The sequence below is a fragment of the Peromyscus californicus genome, unplaced genomic scaffold (assembly GCF_007827085.1).
Source record: "Peromyscus californicus insignis strain IS unplaced genomic scaffold, ASM782708v3 Scaffold_4__1_contigs__length_199733344, whole genome shotgun sequence".
Lineage (NCBI taxonomy): Eukaryota > Metazoa > Chordata > Mammalia > Rodentia > Cricetidae > Peromyscus > Peromyscus californicus.
The window spans coordinates 193,007,854-193,029,595 of NW_026294562.1; the positions used below are offsets into that span (position 1 = coordinate 193,007,854).

At 39.9% G+C, this 21,742-nt stretch overlaps 2 protein-coding genes across 4 annotated transcripts in view; both read left to right on the top strand.

The window, feature by feature from the left end:
• The first annotated feature begins 776 nt into the window (after positions 1–776).
• On the top strand, positions 777–6,594 carry LOC128125100 (zinc finger protein 54-like). The gene is made up of 3 exons (XM_052762097.1): positions 777–821; positions 2,757–2,883; positions 4,525–6,594. Exons 1-3 carry the CDS (start codon positions 792–794, stop codon positions 6,348–6,350), a joined length of 1,983 nt encoding a protein of 660 aa, XP_052618057.1. The 5' UTR covers positions 777–791; the 3' UTR covers positions 6,351–6,594.
• An 11,160-nt stretch (positions 6,595–17,754) lies between these two features.
• The window catches only part of LOC128095675 (zinc finger protein 54-like), a 48,819-nt gene continuing 44,831 nt past the window's right edge, over positions 17,755–21,742 (top strand). The window contains exons 1-3 of one of the 3 annotated variants that reach the window (XM_052714870.1): positions 17,755–18,093; positions 19,157–19,244; positions 19,727–19,812. The gene's annotated coding sequence lies outside the window, so the exon portion shown is untranslated. The remainder of the gene's footprint in view (positions 18,094–19,156; positions 19,245–19,726; positions 19,813–21,742) is intronic. The other 2 variants (XM_052714869.1, XM_052714871.1) reach the window with 2 other exon arrangements.

Below are 21,742 nucleotides of genomic sequence, written 5' to 3' on the forward strand. Positions count from 1 at the left end.
TTCTAGGGGTCATTGTTACCTCTTTCTGTTTATTTAGCATATCCTTTAAAGTTTGGTTGGATCTTTCTATGACTGCTTGGCCTATGGGATTGTTGGTATACTTGTAACATACTTTATATTGTAATAAGCAAAAAACTGTCTCATTTTATTGGAGACATATGCTGGAGCATTGTCAGACTTAATTTGTACAGGTATTCCCATGATGGCCATAATGTCTAATAGGTATGTAGTCCAGAATCAGCCTTTTCAGAACTCATAGGAGTTGCCCATTGAAATCCTGAGTAGGTGTCAATGCTATGGTGTACATATTTTAATCTTTCAGATTCTGCAAAATGAAACGACTTTGGTTATAGAAGAAAAAAGTAGGACTTTTTTTTTTTTACAGTTTCCTTGGCTTGTTGCCAAATGATGGAAAAGCCCTTTTCAAACCTTTGCTATTATCTACAGTGTTGCTTTAGTGCAATCAATTGTGTTAATTTGTGACTATCTTGAAATGCACTTATGTCTCCATCAATTTTAAGAGTGTAGTTTTCTTTGTGCAACAGTATGGTTGGTGATGGTTATCACTTTGAGTTTCAAGTGTCTTTCCATGCTCTCCTGGCTTTGGGATCATTGACTAGACACCTGGTAGATTTCTGTTGCTTGGAATTTTTCATGTGGTTTGACATTGTTTTCTAACAACTTTCAGTATTAATTTTAACTCTTGCTTTTTGACCCATTAATTTGAAAGAGAAGCAACCATGTATTCATTGTTCCTGAAAGAGAAACTCAAAGAAGAGAAACAGTAAGAAATGGTTGATTCTCCAGTAAACATGTCACAGGTCAGTGGTCCTTTCCATTCTTTATCTAAATATGTTTTACTTTCATGTATTAAAAGCCTTTAATTTTCTGCTTCTGATGATTTTTTAAGATTTTATTATGAACAATTCTACAAAAATACAAACAATAAAATCACTCACTGAAATTAAGTATGCCCAAAGACTGTACAAGTCAATGTACTTATATACAGTTAGAGTTGTCATTGGGAACAGAAGCTCTAGAGCCTCACATGTGATTTTATATTTTCACAGTCGAATATATTTTGATTTACTTCACTACCAGAACCCCAAACACCTTTGGCAGAATTAAAACTAGAAAAGCACTTAGCTGTATATCCTTTTTCGTAACTAGTGTTCATTACCTGCATCAGTCCCTGATAATTTAAACTTTCCTGTTCTCTTTTTTCCATGTTATACTGTGCTGACCTATCATTGCTTCTATACACATATTATTACTGGGTAGATTCTGCATATGAGTGAAAACATGGTATCTTCTTTCTAAAAGTATATGACCGCTTAATATTACACATTTTGGGTCCATCCACTTTCCTGCACATTTTCATTTTATTTTTCTCTTCAGCTGAATTATACTCCATTTTATACAATTTCCATTGTCAATTCATCTCTTGATAATTAGTTTGATTCCAATACTTTTCCTTTTGTGATTAAAACAGCAATAACATGGGGTATGAATATCTTTATAGTGGGGTGTGTTGTTCTCTGGGTATATGGCCTGGAGTTAAAGCAGTGGGTCATATGTTAGTACTCTTTTCAATTTTTTCAATAATCTCCATTTCCCACATGACTGTATTAATTAGTCCTTCCATCCATCAACAGTGAATAAGGCTGCCTTTCTCTCCATATCTCCTCAAACATTTGTTGTCAGGTTAGTTGATAACAGCCATTCTGCCTGGGGTGAGGCAGTATTTCTAAGAAGTTTTAATTTCCATTTCAGTGGTTGGTCTTTTGGGGATCCTGGAGTCTTTTGCAATATTTATTGGCCTTTTGAGTTTCTGTCTTTGAAAAGTGTCTATTTATTTCATATGCCCATTTGTTGATTTGTAGTTTTATTTCCTCGGTATTTAGTTAATTTAATTTTTGGTAAATTCTTGCTGTGAGCTTTATCCAAAGTGTCACTGGTACAGATTTTCTTAGCTATACTGTAAACATTATTTGATGTGTTTTTAGACTTCCCTCAATTTTTATTACTCTTTGGGAGTAAAGTGAAATATTCTTCAAAACTCTGTTGGCTTATGCATATTCTTAGGGAGATTTTGGATTATATCCAATATGGCTGCTGCAGATTTTTCTCTCTGTTTGTAGTGGCCCAAGCATGCTCATGAAATTAATTCCATAGAACACTTATCTTACATGTTAATGTTAAAATTGACAGTATGTAGTGCTGCTACAATCCTTGCTACTGTGGAAAAAAATCAGAACTCTTTGTCTGCAAAATTAGTCATGAATTCTGCCTTCCATACCTACCCCTTTGCTATCTAATGGTGTGACATTGGACCTAGAATTTAAATATCCCAACTGAGTCTGTTAGAATAGTCATGTAAGGCCCAAGTACACAAAGGATTGAATTGTGTTAGTGTTTTAGCATGATGTGCAGGTACAGCATTTAAAGCACATTTCCTCATAATGAATTTTCCTTCTGAGACATGTCTGCTGTGATCCTGTGTAACATAAACACAGAATCCATAACAGATAGACAAGCATGTCCAGACCTTAAATGTATTTCTTGTTTCATGTATACTGCTTGTAAGACTGTTGTTTCATCCTGTTTTCACAGAGTTAGAACATTCATGATAGAATGTCACTGTATTGAAAATCTTCTCTTTGAGTAATTATCTTCGCTCATCTACATTCCATCTCCTTATATCTGGGAAAGCACTTCCAGGTAGCACATGATCAAACCATACTTTTTTGTTTCAGAGTCTGTTGACATTCAGGGATGTAGCTGTGGACTTCCACCAGGAGGAGTGGGAATGCCTGGATTCTGCTCAGAGGGCTTTGTACATTGATGTGATGTTGGAGAATTACAACAACCTGGTCTTTGTGGGTGAGAACATTTTGCTTGTAGAATTCCTAACCCATCTTTTTTTTTTATTCTACCTTTACAGGGTGTAAAATCTGTTAAGCTGTCCTGAAAAAACCAACAGGAGACAAGGCAAAGTGTAGTAGTAGGAAAGAACTTTTCCATGCTATTTAGTTTTCTTTTTCCATTTTCTAATTTGAGGTATCATCCACCCTTCATTTTGGTTCCAAGAGTTCATAAACCCAGTAGCATATAATATTTCTACTCATATCTTAAAGCTCTATGTCCATTATTGCAATTGACTGGTTTTAATTGTGAAAAAATTCAAGATATACAAACTGAAAATACTAAATATACTGAAGAATTTGAGAAGAAATATCAATCGAGAAATCTTGCCTAAATTCCTCTGCTTTCTGTTTTCCTGTACCGAGTGCAGTACTGTCTTACACTTGTGTAATCTTTCTAAAAGTTCTAGCATGGGTCATGGGCTGCCTCAAAGAACATGTGGATTATTGTATGCAAGGTTGGTGTGATCACCTGTCCAGAAAGAATGAGATTGCCCTGGAATGTGGAGAGGAGAGAGTAGCCACAAGTAGGGTAGGTTAGTGAATGAACAGGAGAACAGTGAAGGGATTGAGTGAAAGAGAAAGCAAGAGCTGAGAATGGTTTTGTCATATTCAGTTGCACTTAAAAGGACTCCTGGTCACTTAACTTAGTGTAGTGTCCTGGCCCCAGGATGCATCCTGTCTGTTGTAATAACTGTTAGAAGGTGGTGTGAATTATGCTGACGTAATAGTAGTACAAAATGCAGTTTTATTTGACTATGCTTATAACAGATTGGAATAATTTTACATTTTAAGTCTAATGTGAGTCCATAAAGTAGGATTGTTCTGTAATTGCCTTCCTTGTGTGCCTATCTTCTTACTACATCCTTCATTTTCCTCCCAGTGGAGAATACACAGACACCCTTCGGAAAATAATCTTAGGAGTCAGTGTACGGAGTAGATTTGAGAATTACCATGAGGAAAGTTAAGAAACACAACAGTGTGTGGAGGTTAGAAATAAGCAATAGCTGCCCATGACAGCCCTGCCTCAAATGGTCTAGAGCTTCTGATGCCTGGCAGAATTCTGTCTTTGCATCCATTACTTTTAAAGAATCTAATGTGCTTTCCTAGTGAGAAAACTAAACTCTTTGATGCTTTTAAGTAAGACTTTAATCTTTTAAGGGATTGAGTCTTCTGAAAAGTACTCTTTATTGCCTATCACTTAGTAAGTAAAAATACTGTGAACCTCAGATTGGATTAAACTCCATCAATTTCTGAGAAGAATTATTTAAGATAGTGACATGTATTCTAAATATAATTAGTCAGTGAGCTCTATACCAAAGCTAATTAATGACCTTCAGTTATTTTTTTTATCTTTTTCCCAGTTAGAGATTTCTGATAAAGATGAGATATCTATTATAAATCACTGACCTTTGAAGGCTGTCATGCTGTTCTTGTGAGAATCCATACAATTACCATGAGTGAAAAATACCCATTTCTGGGAGCTCTAATCCAAATAGTTCCAGGTATTTATCTTAAAGGAGAACTTAGGGAGATAGTCATTTATCATGTGTTTATTATTGGAACAAGCCCTATTAATCTGAATTATACTAATTTTCAGAGAACTGTTGCAAATGTGATCCTGTCCGTCAACATGTGAAGACTGAAAAGGAGTCTTGTCAGTGTAATGAGCTTGGCCAAGTGCTTCATGACCCCTGCACATGTGCACTTTATAGAACAAGTGAAACTACAGAAAACTCTAATAACTACACATGCAGTAACCACAGCGATGCCTCTATTGACTCATCAAATCCAGATAGACATGAAAGCATGCACACTGGAGAAGAACTGTGTAAATCTAAAGACAGTGAGAAAACGTTAAATTTGTGTTCCAACATTATTCAAGATCAGAGACTCTACACTACAAAGAAAGAGCATAGGCAGCGAGAATATCATGACTATTTCAGCTCTGCTTACAGTCTTTTGCAACAACCAATCTACATTGGAGAGACACCACACCAGTGTGGGATGTGTGGGAAATGCTTCAGTACTGCCTCAAACCTCAGTGTACATCAGAGAATACACAGTGGAAAGAGACCCTACAAGTGCAATGTTTGTGAAAAATCTTTTACCCAGCGTTCAACTCTTAAAATACATCAAAGACTTCATACTGGGGAGAAACCTTACAAATGCAAAGAATGTGGAAAGTCATTTCGTCAGTTGTCAGGATTTAATAACCATCAAAAATTGCATACTGGAGAGAAACCTTACAAATGTAAGGAATGTGACAAATCCTTTGCCCACTGGTCCACTCTCAAGAGACACCAGAAAATGCATACTGCTGGGAGACATTATAGTTGTCAAGAATGTGGCAAGGCCTTTCATCAGCTTTCACACTTTAGAAGCCATTACAGACTCCGTACTGGAGAAAAGCTTTACAAGTGCAGTGACTGTGACAGAGCCTTTACCCACTATTCATCACTGAGCAGGCATAGGAAAATTCATTCTCTAGAGAAGTTTCACAAATGCAAAGACTGTGGTAAGTCCTTCCTTGAATTATCACATCTTAACAGGCATTACAGAATCCATGCTGGTGACAAACCTTATAAATGTGAGGTATGTGACAAGTCCTTTACCTTGAACTCAACCCTTAGAAGACATCAGAAAATCCATACTGGGGAGAAACCTTACAAATGTATGGAATGTGATAAGTCCTTTACCCATTATTCAAATCTTAGAAAACATCAGAGAGTTCATACTGGAGAGAGACCTTACAGTTGTCAGGAATGTGACAAATCTTTTGCCCACTCTTCTGGTTTAAGGACACATCAGAAAATCCATACTGGAGAGAAACTTCACAAATGCAAAGACTGTGACATGTCCTATATCCATATTGCAAGTCTTAGAATACATCAGAGAATTCATACTGGAGAGAGACCTTACAGTTGTAAGGAATGTGACAAATCCTTTACCAGTTGCTCACAACTTAAAAGACACCAGAGTGTTCACACTGGAGAGAAACTTTACAAATGTAAGGAATGTGACAAGTCTTATACTAGCTGCTCATATCTTAGAGCACATCAGAAAATTCATACTGGAGAGAAACTTCACAAATGTAAAGACTGTGACATATCCTTTATCCATATTGTTAGTCTTAGAAGACATCAGAGAGTTCATACTGGAGAAAGACCTTACAGATGTAAGGAATGTGACAAATCCTTTATCAGTTGCACAGATCTTAGAAGACATCAGAGAGTTCATTCTGGGGAGAAACCTTACAAATGTATGGAATGCAACAAGTTCTTTACCCAGGACTTTAATCTTAGAAAACACCAGAGAGTTCACACTGGAGAGAGACCTTACAGCTGTCAGGAATGTGACAAATCCTTTATCCAATCTTGTGGTTTAAGGAGACATCAGAAAATCCATCATGGAGAGAAACCATAGAAAAGCAAAGACTGACACATCCTTTATTCAGAGTTCCAAATTTAGAAGATATTTGAAAATTTATACTGGGGAGAAACATGGTTTGAATAATGTGACATAGCATTTTCCAATAGTCTCTGCTTACAAATCACAACAGTATACAAAATAGAAACATAAAGATAAGAAACTTGTGAAACTCTTTAATGAAGGTTTACATTTTAAAAAATATCCTAGTTTATATTAAAATAAAATTCTGCAAATGTAACAGTGGGAAAAGCTTTTTTTTTTAATTTTTTAATGTATATGTATGCTTTGCCTGCAAGTATGCCTGTGCACTACATGTATGCCTGGTATAGGCGGAGGGCAGAAGGGGTCATCAGATCCCCTGAATGTGTAATTATAGACCATTGTGAACTGCTGTGCATGTGTTTGGAATTGAACACTGGTCTTCTGGAAGAGCAACCAGTGCTTTTATCCACTAAGCCATGTCTCCAGTCCCTGGTTAAAAATGTAATGAAAACATTTTCTTGTTCAACATCAAAAATTCATAATCATGCTAGGTGTGGTGATGCACTCCTTTATTCCCAGCACTCAGGGTGCAGAGGCAAAATCTCTGTGAGTCTGAGGACATAATCATCTAAATACTGAGTTCCAGTACAGCCAGGACTAAATAAACCCTTTGTCAAAAAAAAAAAAAAAAAAAAAAAACAAAGTAACAAGAAATATGACAAAACCTTTAGTTTTCCCTCCAATTGTGCTATATATCACAAAATTCATACTTCTGAGAAAACATATAAAGGTAGCGAGTATATACTCCACATGTCTTTCTGTCCATTGGAAATTGCACCTCCCTAAATGCATTGAATTTGATAAACCCTTTATATAGTGCTGAAATTGCAGAGATAAAAGAAAATTCATCATTAAAGAAAACACTCTGATGAATTCTTTTATTCACCTTCAAAGTCTTCATGTTAGAGTCAAACCATACAAATAGCAAGAAAGTAACTGACTGTGAAGAGATAGGCTGTGACTGTGACATCACTGGAATGCTGACATCCAACTTAGAAATCCCCAAAGGCTGAGGATGTGGTGACACACACTAATCCCAGCTCTCTAGAGGCAGAGGAAGGTGTACCCCTGTGAGTTATAGGCCAGCATTGTTGACATTGCAAATTCCAAGTCATCCAGGGATACAGAGGGAAACCCTATCTGGAAAATCCAAAACAATAAGAAAAAGAAAAAGCTCTGAGAGTATGCAGGAATTCATTTTGAAGTCCTTAAGAAAACTTGGGAAGAATTTACTTGAAACTCTATAGTAAAATGATACAGCTTCCATTAACTTCCAGTACACCTTCACTGAGGTAAATGAGACTTGTAGGACCCACCCTCCACCATGATGAAATGGTAATTGTACCAGTATTACACAGTTGCTTGTTCTTAGTAGTTTTTGAACAGTTATGAGAATGCATTACCAACTACATTTACCTACTGCAAAAGGAGACTCCTTTCACCAACATTGAGAGTAGTACAAAGTGATCATTTTAAACATGAATATTTAGATGGCCGATTAACACTTACGATCATTATCAAAACATCAATAGGTTCTGCCCTACAACCTATAGTTGTCATGTATTTTTTTTTTTTTAAACCATGGCATGAATTCCTCTCTGGTGCAGGCTTGAAACCCAATCAAGAGAGTTTATTTATGTCCATGAACAGTGGTGCCAGTTTTGCATCATTGAACACATCATGGCTAGTAGGTTGGTATTGTAAGATGCATGGCCTAGGGTAAGTACAACCGTTGACATCATTTCTCTGCCAACAGCCTTCACAGGACTTTCCAATGTACAAAAACTGATCATGAGGGAGAGTTGCCTGGTAAGTTCAATACTGTTCTTTCTCTATCTTGCAAGCAAAGTATTTGATGTCTTTAGCTACACCATATACTTGTGGCCAAGCAAGAGCACTGGGAATGACCTGTTTGGTTTAGGGTGACAATGGAACTTCCCTGACCAATAAGTCCTAGACAGATAACCAGTACATGGTACAGAGAGTTTCATTAAATAGACCTGGTGACTGGAAGCAGCATTATTCACCCATGTAGGACACCTGTGTTCAAAGGTTTTAAAATCATGTTTACTATTAATTTGTAAGGGGGATTTCATAAGGCTTCTTCACAAATCTTTACTTTTGGTTGAACCGTCTATGCTTCATCCCTTCTCCCTGCCCCATCCCCAGTTAGAGATTTAGCACACATCATCCAATGCCCCATTCTTTTATAACACGTGTTCTACCATCCTCTCCTTGTATTTTTTACTGGGGTTACAAATGATAGGTTCCCATGTACCTTCTTCACAGACCTCGTTTCAGTTCACAGCCCACTCTCCACTACATATTTGAACCATTCTGCCCCCAGGATTCCCACTCTCTAATTTCATATCACTTATATTTTACTACATATCTTCTCTTACTCCATCTCCCCACTCATGGTCTAGTTCTAGATTCCTAGGTTCTACATGTAGTCTTACTTGAACACACAAAACAGTTTGTAGCTTAGACACACATATGTGTAAGAACATGTGATGTTTGACTTTTGGAGCCGAGGTATCTGAAATCATAATTTCAGGTTACCTACTGTATGTCTAGATTTCATGCTTATTTTTTTTAACTCCTGAATAATATGCTGGTCTATATAGATAAGTATCATGTTTTCATTTACCCATGTTTCAGTTCATGTACATCCAGGTTGATTCCATTTCCTAGATACAGTGAATAAAGCATCAATGAACTTGATGGGCAAATGCTCATTGATAAAATGGCAAGTCTTTGAAGTTCATGCCCAAGAATAGTTATAGTGTATCAGTCTCCTCTGAGATTAAATCCTTCCATCTTTGAGGCATCTCCTTTAAACATAGGGCATGAAAAGTAAGATAAAGGAACAGGATGCTCTAAGGCAGTGATTCTCGAGCTTCCTGAAGTTGCAACCCTTTAATAGAGTTCCTCATGTTGTGGTGACCCCCAATCCATGAAATTATTATTTTGTTATTTCATAGTGGTAATTTTGCTACTGTTATGAATTGTAATATAAGTATCTCATATGTAGGATACCTGACATGAGATCCCAAAGGGATCATGACATAAGGGTTGAGAGATGCTGCTCTAAGGGGAGGTGATACATTCAGTCCTGCAAAAAAGCTCAAGGATGTGTTAACCCACCAGCCCTTTGTTATAACTTTGAAGGAATCTCAATATCTGTCTCTTTCACAAAATTTCACACAAGTACACTATATTAACGACATTATGCTGATTGGACCAAGTGAGCAGGAAGGAGCAACCACTTTGAACCCACTGCAAACACATGTGTGCAACAGAATATGGAAAATGAATCCAACCAAAATTCAAAGGCCTCTGCCCCAGTGAAACTCTTAGGAGTTCAGTGGTGTGGCGCATGCTGAAATATTCCTTCTAAGGTGAAAGATAAGTTATTGTCCCTGGCTCTTCACACCACCAAGAAAGAAGCTCAACCTTTAGTGGGCCTGTTAGGATTTGGACACAGCACATTCCTCACTTGGATGTGTTCCTTTGGCCCATATACCAAGTGAGTAGGAAATCTGCTACCTTTGTGTGGGGCCTGGAACAGGAGAATGTTCTTCAACAGATCCAGGTTGCGTGAAGGCTGCTCTACCACATGGACCATATGATCCAGCTGACCCAAATGTAATTGAGGTGTCAGAGGCAGAAACATAAGCTGTTTGGAGCCTTTGGGAGGCTGATATAAGTGAATCTCCAAGGAATAGACCATTGGGATTTGGGAACAAGGCTCTACCATCATCTGCAGCCAACGATTCTTGCTCTCAAAGACATCTCTTGCGGCCTCTGGGCCAAGAGAGTGAGAGAACTAGCCATGCCTTATATCAGCTACAGCATACAAAAGAGTGGGCCCTGAACCCCACCTGGGCAGCATATTAGAGCTAACTCTGTTTTCATGGTCACATCTGAGCCAGCTCTGAGGGAGTGAGAGCAGGAGACTTTACCCTGCCTCTCCTCATGTGCTTCCTACAGCAATTGGGAAACAGCCGTTCAGCTTGCCTGGGCAAACAGTAGAGCTGGCCATGGCATTTTGAGTGATGGGGACCAGTATCTGGGGGCCCAAGAGCAGAACTGGCCCTTGTAGGCTGCACTGGGTGGGCTGGCTGAGGCACTGCTGGAGAGCTCATCTAGGTAGTGATGATGAGGGAAAGCTGGCAAGCTGACCAACCTAGGCGCAGAACCAGGGCTATGAGTTGGTCCACCCCAATATCCACCAAATCTATGAACGGTTGGAGCATGTGAAAGGGACAAACCTACAGATCCAAAACATCAGTATCTCCACGACACAGGACAACAGGATATCAAAGAGGAACCCCAGTGAGAGCCCATTATTAGTGGGGTAACAGAGACCAGAGGCCTCTGGCCAGACAAATGATTCATGGTAATGAAAACTTGCAAGTAAAGATGAACAGACTAAATGGTAAACTGTGTCTCAAAGGGCAACAATTCAGCTTCCATGACAGGATTCTTCTTTTTGTTTGTTTGTTTGTAAGTTGTTGGGTTTTTGTTTTGTTTTGTGCTGTTTCTTTGTTTTTGTTTTTGTTTTCTTTTTGGTTTTTCTTTTAAATTTGGTTTTGTTTGGGGTGGGGAAGTTGAAAGGGCAGATGGCAGATGTATGGGGACAGAAAGATAAGTGGGATTGGAATTCTTGATGTGAAATCCACATGAATCGATATATGTTAAAAAAAAAAAAAAAAAGACAGCTCTTGGCCACCTATTGGACCTTAGTGGAAACTGAATGTTTGACAATGAACCACCAAATTACCATGTGACATGAACTATGTGTTATCAAGTCATAAAGTAGGACATGCACAGCAGCAATGTTTTATCAGATGGAAGTGATATATATCCTTTCTGGAACAACTCTGAGAGACACAGGTGAAGAGAATTTTTCACAGTGGGCAGAACTTTTGGTAGTACGCAAGGTTGTACAGTTTTTTTGAAAGGAAAAAATGACCAAATGTGTGATTTTTCACTGACTCATGGGCTGTAGCCAATGGATTGGCTGGATGGTCAGGACCTGGAAAGAGCCTGACTGGAAAATTGGTGAGAAAGATATCTGGGAAAGTATGTAGATAGATCACTCCAAGTGGGCAAAGGATGTGAAGATAATTGTTTCCTGCTGTGGGAAGGAATATATATATATGATCAGGCCTGAATAGGTCTTGAAGGCAAGGTACTTGAAGAAGTTGTCCAAATGCCATGTTGTCTATTCCTATTGCAATGCTGGCTGCTGCCAAGCATTCACGTATGGCCTCATGTTGTGTGCTCTATGAATGGTTGACTGAGGAAGAGAAGAATATGTCCTGGTTTCCTGATGACTCTGCACATTATACAGGCACCACCCAGAATAAGACAGCTACAGCATTGCAACCCCTTTCTGGAACAACTCTGAGAGACACAGGTGAAGAGAATTTTTCACAGTGGGCAGAACTTTTGGTAGTACGCAAGGTTGTACAGTTTTTTTGAAAGGAAAAAATGACCAAATGTGTGATTTTTCACTGACTCATGGGCTGTAGCCAATGGATTGGCTGGATGGTCAGGACCTGGAAAGAGCCTGACTGGAAAATTGGTAAGAAAGATATCTGGGAAAGTATGTAGATAGATCACTCCAAGTGGGCAAAGGATGTGAAGATAATTGTTTCCTGCTGTGGGAAGGTCTTTCCATATGCTGTGAATATGTGTTGCTACTGTTGGTTAATAAAGAAGCTGTTCTGGCCTATGGCAAGACATGCTATAACCAGGAAGAAAATCCAAGCAAAGATACAGGCAGAAGGAAGGCAGAGTCTGGGGAGATGCTGTGACCTGACTTGAGGAGCAAGATATAATAGAATACAGGTAAAGCCACGAGACAGTGGTGATGCATAGATTAATGGAAATGGGTTAATTTAAGATGTAATATGTAGCTAGCAATAAGCCTGAGCCATAAACCAAGCCATCTGTAGTTAATATTAAGCCTCTGAGTGATTATTATAAAAATGGCTACTGCTCAGGAGGAACTGGGCGGGACCGAGAAAGTTCAGTCCACAGTGTCCAATGTAAATGCTCATCAAAAGTTCATTTCAGCTCAAAATTACTTCAGTGATCAAGGATGACCCATTCTTTGTCCAGTCAGCCTCTTTCCCTATCCATTCCTCTCATGGCCCAGTGGGCCAATGAACAAAGTTGCCATAGTGGCAGAAATGGGAATTATGCAGGGGATTGGCAACATGGACTTCCACTCACCAAGGCTGACATGGCTACAGCTGTTCCTGAATGCCAGATCTGCCCAAAGCCCAACCAACATTCAGCCCCAGATATGGCACCATTCCCCAGAGTGATCAGCCAGGCAACCCGGTGGCAGATTGAGTACATTGGACCACTTTTTCCATGCAAAGCACAACACTTTGTCCTTACTGCATTAGACACTTATTCTGGATATGGATTTTCCTTTTTTGCATGGGATGCTTCTGCCAAAATCACCATCTCTTGACTTACAGAATGCCTTATCTACCATCATGGTATTCCACACATTATTGCTTCTGACCGAGGAACTCACTTTAGAGCAGAGAGGTGCAACAGTGGGCCCACGATCATGGAATCCACTGTTCCCCACCATGCAGAAGCAGCTGGCCATATAGAAAGAAGGAATGGCTTTTTGAAGAAACAGTTACAGGGCCAATTAGGTGGCAGCAGCCTGGAGGGCGTGACAGGGTTTTCCAGAAGGCAATAAATGCTTTCAATTAGTGTCCAATACATCATATAGTTTCTCCCTTAGCCAGGATCCAAGTGTCCCATGAATCAAGGGGGGAGGGAAAGGAATAGGTCCCCTTACTATGACCTCTAGTGATCCACTAGGAAATTTTTGCTTCCTGTTCTTTCAACCTTAAATTCTGCTGGTATAGCAGTTTTGATTCTAGACAGGGAAGCATTCCTGCCAGGAGCCTCAACAAACATTCCTTGGAACTGGAAGATAAGATTCCCTCCTGGTCACTTTTGGCTTCTAATGCCCTTAAAACAATAAGCTAAGAAAGGAATAAATGTATTAGGAGGGGTGATTGATCCAGATTACCATGGGGAAACGGGATTGCCTCTCCACATGTGGCTTAGAGGCATTACATCTGCAGTGCAGGAGAGCCTTTAGGGTGTCTCTAAGTGCTACTATGTCCTGTGATTAAAGTCAATGGGAAACAACAATAGCCTAATCCAGGAAGGATGACAAAGGGCACAGACATATCTGGAATGAAGGAATGGGTCACTTTCCAGGAAAGGAGCCAAGACCTGCTGAGGGTGGAGAAAATACAAAATGAGTAGTAGAGGAGGGTTGTTATAAATACTTGTTAAGGTCATGTGACCAGTAACAGGGAATATTATCGTTGACATTAGTGTTTCCATTGTATTTTCCTAAGAATGTTTTGTACACATACTTATGTTTTCTTTCAATTTCTTTATCAAGTGATGTAACATCAACTAAGAAAATATCAATGGTTACCATATCTAAATTTGAGATACTAAAGTCCTGTTCTGCAAGAGACATTGACAATTATTCTAAATTTCAAATGTGTTTGCAGTTGTATGAGAGCAAGTCATATCATGTTAGGTGTAATTATGACATGGTTAAATATATAATGCATTTGCTATTCTATTTGGTATAGTTATATTGTGTTTATCTGTTATTATGACCTGTTTATTGTTTTCAAATGGAAATTAATCATGACATAAGGTGTAAGATGAATTGCTAAATGGTCTTATTAATAAAAACCCAGAGCCAGATATTGTGGTAAAAATTGAGAGATCAGAAAAGCAGAAAGAAGCCAGCTACCTTCTTACCACTTGGAGATCCTCAGCCAAAGAGACCCACTTCCTGTATTCCCACACCATATGCTTTTCTGTTCTGCATCTCACTTCTTCTCTCCGCCCAGCTACATCACTTCCTTTCTGTCTGTATAGACCTCCAGACCTCTATGGTTACTGCTGGGATTAAAGGCCTGTGCCACCACCACCAGCCTCTGTTCCCTAGTGTGGCCTTGAACTCACAGAGATCTGGATGGATCTCTGCCTCCTGAATGCTAGGATAAAAGGCATGTGCTACCATTGCCTGACTTCTATGTTTACTATAGTGATTGGCTTTTTTCTCTAATCCTCAGATAAACTTTATTAGGGTACACAATATATTGGGAGACACAATATATCACCACAATAAGGAGATATGATTGTGTGTCAAGTTGACAAGGGATGATGGACTTGTGATGGCTACTCTTGTTTTTCTAATTTATTACATCTGGAATGAACTACAATCCAGAAAAGGAGGGCACACCTGTGAGATTATTTTTGTTTGGTTTGAAGTGGGTGAATCCACTTTTAGTCCAGACCTTAGAGGCAGGAAGACAAATGCCTTTAATCCATATCTGGAGGTGAGAGGACACATGCCTTTGAAAAGGATCATGAGGCTCAAAGACACAACTTTAATCTGGGCCACACCTTCTGCTGGAAGTCTATGTAACAACATGGAAGAATGAGGCTTTTGCTCCTTGTCTGCTTGCCCTAGCCTTTTTAGCACATCCATTCCTTCACTGGCATTGGAGCATACTTCTTTGGGAATCCAGCATATACTAAAGACCAGTTGAGATATCCAGTCTTCAGGACTGACTACTAGATTCTTGGACTTTCTGTTCACAGCTAGCCATTGTTGGATTAGCTGGACATCCAGCTATAAGCAATTCATATAAATCCCCTTTATATATACATATATGTCTATATATATATACATAGATATATATATGTATATATATCTATATATATATATATATATATATATATAGAGAGAGAGAGAGAGAGAGAGAGAGAGAGAGAGATTCATTCTTTCAGTTCTGTTACTCTAAAGAATCCTGCCTAATACAAGAGGAGACACAATCTCATGGCAAGCTCCCTGATCATCTGGCTCTTATAATCTTTATACACTCTTCTTCAAAAATTTTCCTTCAGCCTTATATTCAAGAGTATTTTATATATGTGTCCATTTGGCCTGGAATCCACAACTCTGCATTTTGATTAGTTGTGGTTTATTTGTAGTGTTCTCTGTCTGCTGCAAAGAGAAGTTTATTTGATAACAGGTGATTACTACACTTACCTGTGGGTATCAGGAAAATGTTTGGATTTTTGTTAGGGATTATGTAGGTTTAGTATATAGGCAGTTGTTGGTTTTCCTCCAAGATTCATGACTTCACCAGCACTAAGTAGTTAGCCAGGTTTCCAGTACCAGTCATGGTTTCTCTTTTGTTAAGAATTTCTTAAGTCCAATTAGAGAGGTATTAGTTACCACCAAGGTATGCTTGCCACTGCTGCACTCAGGGTTATTGTAACATGATGACAGCAGATGTGGTTCATAGGCATCACAGCTGGATAGGACTGGTCATTCGCTTCCACTTTTGGAAGCTTGAATGGTGCTTCTGGTACCATCAAAGCTACTCTTCAGGGAGAATATTCTTTGTTTTTAGACAAGGACTCTCTGTTTATTACCAGTTGTCCTAGACTCAGTTTATAGACCAGGCTGGCTGTGACTTCACAGTTCCCCTTGCCCCTGCCCCCTGAGTGCTGGGACTAAAGGCTTGCATAACCTTGCAAACTAGACATAATTTTTTATTGTCATGTTATAACAGCCGACTTGATAGACATGAATAAACAAGTGGGTCTTAATTCTACTGATATTAATGGCCTCTATTCCACTGGATTTTTTTTTTGAGCTGAGGATCGAACCCAGGGCCTTGCACTTGCTAGGCAAGCACTCTACCACTGAGCTAAATCCCCAATCCTCCACTGGATTTTAAACTCTAATTGAAATAGATTAGTTTCCAGATCCACATGACATATGAAATTTAAACAACATGAAAATAATATGTAAATGCAAGTAGCAATTAGACAGAAGTAATAAAATGACCCCCCCAAAAAATACCCCATGACCAGATTGATAGGATTCTATCAAAATTCAAAGAAGAACAGCAGAGCTATCTAAATACTTGAAACAAAAATGAAGACTTCCTGACTCTTAGTGTTACCTGATTTTAAACCAGGTACTGATACAACAAAAAAAGAAATTACTGACTGCCATGCTCATTCAAAAAATTTCTGTTGTTAGTTCTCTCTCTCTCTCTCTCTCTCTCTCTCTCTCTCTCTCTCTCTATATATATATATATATATATATATATATATATATATATATATATATATAACAGAGTATGTGTATATAAGTGTGTCTGTGTTGTATGTGCACCTCAAATACTGTCCATTCTCATTTCCTACCTCTCTACTATCCTGGTCCACAATCCCAACAAATCTCTGTTGTGTTCATCTCCATTCATTTTGCTTGGGACCCACTGAGATTAACCAGGGACAATGTGAGAGTGTGGGTTTGGAGCTATGTGTTGGAGCCTGGTGGGCTCTGCAGAGGACTGCAGCTAAAGGCAGTGATTCTCCTCCTACAATCCAACATTGCCAACATTTGAGAAGTAAAGGGTGGGTCCTGTGAGCCTTTCCCTTTCCTAGACTGATTGATGGTCTGGTGTGAGGTCCATGCAGGTCAGTACAGCTGCTGTTGGTTACTGATTACCACAGCTGTGTGGAGTCTAGAGAACGGCATGTCTTAGCCCTTCCTCCTCTTTCCCTTCTTATTCCCTTTCCTCCTCCTCTTCCTCAGTGTTACCAAAGCCTTAGATAGGAAAATGTAACTGTGGTTACATACTTTACTCATTTTCTACATCTGGGACAGCCAAGAGTCTCAGCATTCACCGCTGCCATGAATTTTTTTTTCTATATTTTATCTAAAAGCATTTTTAACATGAGCCACAAAAGAAACATTTGTTTGAGAGTAAAATTGGTAAGACCACCATCTAGTGGTGAAAGTAGTGCAGCGTGAGATGAACTTAGCCCGGGGCTATTAACTTCTTGAGACCCCTATTTCTTTTCAAAAATCCAAGTTCCTGAGATGTCTCTGCCCAAGGCACAATTGCAGTATTGGTTCTGGCTTGTAACACTGTGTTAGCGTTGGGAGGCTGACATCTGAATTTACCCTGTTATCTATTGGTCTAAGTATGTAGACCAGGAGGCTGATAGTCAAGTTGAGATTTGGCTGCCTGTCTTTTATCTGAAGGGTTCAGACTCACTGTGGGGCTCAGAAACCGGGGTGCAGCGTCCTCCTAGATCCAGTTCTGGTCTAGGCTGGCAGCAAGCATGTGGGGAGGCTGTGCAGAGCGGGTCCAGGGCAGCCTGACAGCTGGAGCTGTGTGGAAGGCAGCCTGAGACCGAGTGGGAGGGGCGGGTCTCGGCGGGGCGGGGCCACTCACCCGGAAACAGCGGTTGGGAGGATGTGGCCTAATCGCTGGGTTTAAGGGAAGCGTGGAGCGTGGAGCATGGGAGGGGTTGGAGGAGTGTCATAAACGGAAGCTGGGACACAACCTGAGCCGTGAGAAGTTGGGAGGAGCCAAAGTCGGTAGTGCTGAGTACCCATCCCTGTGGTTGCTCTGCGGCCTGCACCGGGGGAATCTCATGGTGCAGACCTGGGTGCGGAGGACACGGCGGGGTGTCGCGGGGACACGAAACCTCCCCGGAGCCGCAGTCGCCGCGCGGGGCGGCCTGGGAAAGTCACCAGTCAGCAGCGCAGTGGCGGGAACCGCAGCCCGGCGGCCCTGGAACCTCCCAGGTCAGAGGAGCTGCGGGGCTGGGACACGGGAGGGGAGGGACCGGGGTGTGCTCGCGGAGGCTGCTCAGAAGGACACAGCTTTCAAAATTCTGTTGTGGATTTCTTTCCCTTGGTGTATTTTAGATCCTATGAAATAAGCCTGTTTTTTAAAATTCATCTTCTGATTGCCCGAATATTCTTGTAAAAATAATCTAATCAAATATTTGAGTTTATTTGTTGAGATTTGCAAACACGATTCTCTTTGCTATGCTGGAAACGACAAAGCTCTTGAAATTTACAATCATCCATACTAACTTCCGTGTTGTACCGCTTCCCTATTCAAGAGAGTGGCGTATTTACCTGGAGACTTGGATTCGCCAGGAGCTTTTAGATAATAGTCATGAAAGGAACGCCTGCAAATTTCATTGAATCTGAAAGTACATTTTTTTTTTGCAAGTTCCGCAGTTTACTTCTAAACATTAACTTTAAAAGTAAAGTTTTATCCACCATTAATTTTCCATCTGAGACATGTGCATACTGGGATGTAATACAGCATTCTGAAAAGTGTTTTTGCCAGGTATGATGGCACAGGCCTTCAATCCCAGCACTCAGAAGGCAGAGGCAGGTGGACCACAGTCATTTGGAGGCTGGCAGGGGATACATAGTGACTTCAAGGACAGTCAGCACTACACAGAAAAACCTTGTTACAGGGGACAATAGGAAACAAAAAAGGAAATTGAAATGCATTGTAGTGTAGAATTATATTAGAAAGCACCTTCTGAAAACGATAACTCATCTATATCAGAAAAATCTCTACAATAGTCTTTTGTCTCCTTGATCCAAGAAAAGCACTCTGTCCATGGACACATGACCAAACTCTTAGATTTTTTTGTTCTTGGGTTTGCTGTGTTTGAAAATTGAACTCACAGTGTTGCTCTGTCTGGCCCAAATTCACCATATAGACCAGGCTGGACGGGAAAACACAGAGTTCCACCCACCTGTTTCTGCCAAATGCTAGGATTAAATGTGTGCACCAACAGGATGATTCAGACTGTTGTTTTTTTCTTTTGTGGTCTGTTGACAGCCAGTGGTGTGACTGGGGACTTCTCCCAGGAGGTGTGGCCATGCCTGGACCCTGCCCTGAGGGCTTTGTACAGAGACTGGATCTGTGGGTGAGAACAGTTTGCCTGCAGTCTCCCTTGCTCCTCCTTGGGGTTTCCTGGCAAATTACTCTGCAAGTATATGAGCTTTGTGTGGAGGGGGTCTCATATCTCACAGAGTAAAGTGAAATCCTCAGAGGAAAAAAGAAAATTTCCACGAAATGTTCTCTCTTCTTTGTATGTGTCCCTTTGGGAGGTGTAGGGCTTCATCACTATTGGTCCATGATCAATTCAGAACCTCACTAGTGTATAATATTCTCTTCCCAATCATTCAGTACCATTTCTGCCCTTGAGTTTTGACTGAGCTGTGATTGGAAGTGGGATTCAAGATACAATAACTAAAAATGCTTTCTAATTGTTTTCAGTATTCTGACCCTGCAGGACAGTTGGGGAATCATTTTATAATCCTGTATTTAGTTTTCTCTTCATCTCCTGAGCACAGTACTGAGGTAGAAATCCAGGTGCTTCCTGAACAATCTCTTTCTCTTGTGCAGGTCTCACTGATCACCCAGACCTGCTCACCTGTGGAGCAGAACAAAGTGGCCTGGAAGGAGAGAGGAGACAGTAGCTAAGGATCCAGGTATGGTGGAGACTTTGGTGAAGGAGTGGAAAGGGGATCAAGTGAATGTGGAAGTGGGACATGAAATCAGTTTTGCCACATTCTGTTTCACTAGAAATAATTCTGGAGACTTCCACTGAGAAAAATGTCCTCAGGATTATCCTATGTGGGCATGAGAAGGCTTTCTACAGAATAATTGATAATGGAGTCAAATAAAATTTTATTTGACTATGCATGTGAGTGATGCTGTCCTTATTCATTCACATCATGGATCATGTTTTCATACCATTACTAAGTCATTTTCATTTATTTTATTTTAATATTTTATGAAAATGAAGAAAATACTTTTATCTTTATTGTTTTCAGAATTTTGGAGCTTTGGTACTCTAACATATTCTTTACCTTTTAGTGTTTTTGTCTGCGTTCCTGATAATAATGCTAACAAAGTCTTGAGAAGAATCAGGAAGTATATTTACAGCCTGCTACATTCCATCTATACTGTCTCCTATTGTTTGTTGGAAATTAGGATAAATACTTAGAATGCGGCAAGGGCTTATGCTGGTATTGGCTGTGGGTTCTCCTCTAAGATCCATGCCTTTACTAGCCGTGGGGCAACAGGCTAGATTTCCAGTACCAGGCATGACTTTCCTCTTGTTGGGAGGGTCTTAATCCAGTTAGAAGCTGTTGGTTACCACCAAGGTCTGTGTGCCACTCTTGCACCCTTAGGGCTATCATGCAGTGCAGATCATTGGTGTGGTTCATAGGTGTCCTAGCTGGGTAGGTCTGTTGACTGGCTCCTTCCTTGGGAAGGTTGTATGTTGCTTTCTGATACTATGAAAGCTAGTCCCCAGGGAGGAGGCTTTAAGGTCAGTTCCATCTGGAGTCCTCTAAGCTTTGTGCATGAAGTGTGTGGCTTCTTGAACATCAGGGACTAAACTTCTGCCTCTGGGAGGGAACCATGGGAAACAGAAATACTGTGTACTGTTTGGAAGTCTCTTGGACGACTGTGACCAACAACTTCAAAGCAGGCTTCTTACACCTGGTATTGGTCATTTTGTTAGAAATTCTATGGCTCTTCTGAGGAGCATCATCAGTCCAGTTGGGAGATTTTCATTTACACTTTAAATGTATATGCTTACATTTTATTTATTTTATTTTTTTTTTAGTGGATGGATAATAGTCAAGGAATAGATGGATTCCTTATGAATTTTCTAGACATCCTTACTGTTATTATACTCTCCTTCTTCTGTGTTCATATTATCCCTTCTCCACTGTTAAATCCTCACCCCTGTTTTCCATTTCCCCCTTCAGATCACTTGGTCCCTGTTACTCTGTCTCTATTACTCCCCCACACCCCACAGTGATCTTTTTTAAATTTCTGATTACTGCAGTCACTCCAGGTTGTGGACTTACATCGGAACATTTGGAATTAGGAACTTCCTATGAGAGAGATGCAATGTCTGTCTTTCTGGGTCTGAGTTACCTCACACAATATGATCCTTTCTGGGTCCATCTATTTACATGCAAAGCTCATTATTTCAATTTTATTTACAGCTGAATAGTATTCCATAATGTATATGTACCACACTTTTACTATCCATTTGTCAGTTGAAGGAAGTTTAGGTTGTATATATTTTACAGCTGTTGTGATTAGAGCAGCAATGAACATGGGTGAGCAAATCTGTGAAGTAGGGTGTAGAGTCCTTTGAGCATATACCAAGGAATGGAACAGCTGGGCCATGTGCTGAATTTATTTAACTTGAGGGTTTGTGTATTTAATTGAGGATTTTCTATTTTGATTTCCAGTGTGGCTAGTTTTTTTGTTCATGGTGTTTTTATTTCCTATGATTTTGTTTTTATGTTCTTGCTGGTTGGATTATTGGTATTCTTCTGCCTTTTTGAGAAACAATGGTTTGCTGTCTTGCCCATTGATGATTTCTCTTCAGTTCTG

Coding starts and splice junctions, on each gene's coding strand:
- LOC128125100 (XM_052762097.1), top strand. CDS start 792: ATGGTTGATTCTCCAGTAAACATGTCACAG. Junction 822..2,756: donor CTCCAGTAAACATGTCACAG/GTCAGTGGTCCT, acceptor TTTTTGTTTCAG/AGTCTGTTGACATTCAGGGA. Junction 2,884..4,524: donor CAACAACCTGGTCTTTGTGG/GTGAGAACATTT, acceptor ACTAATTTTCAG/AGAACTGTTGCAAATGTGAT.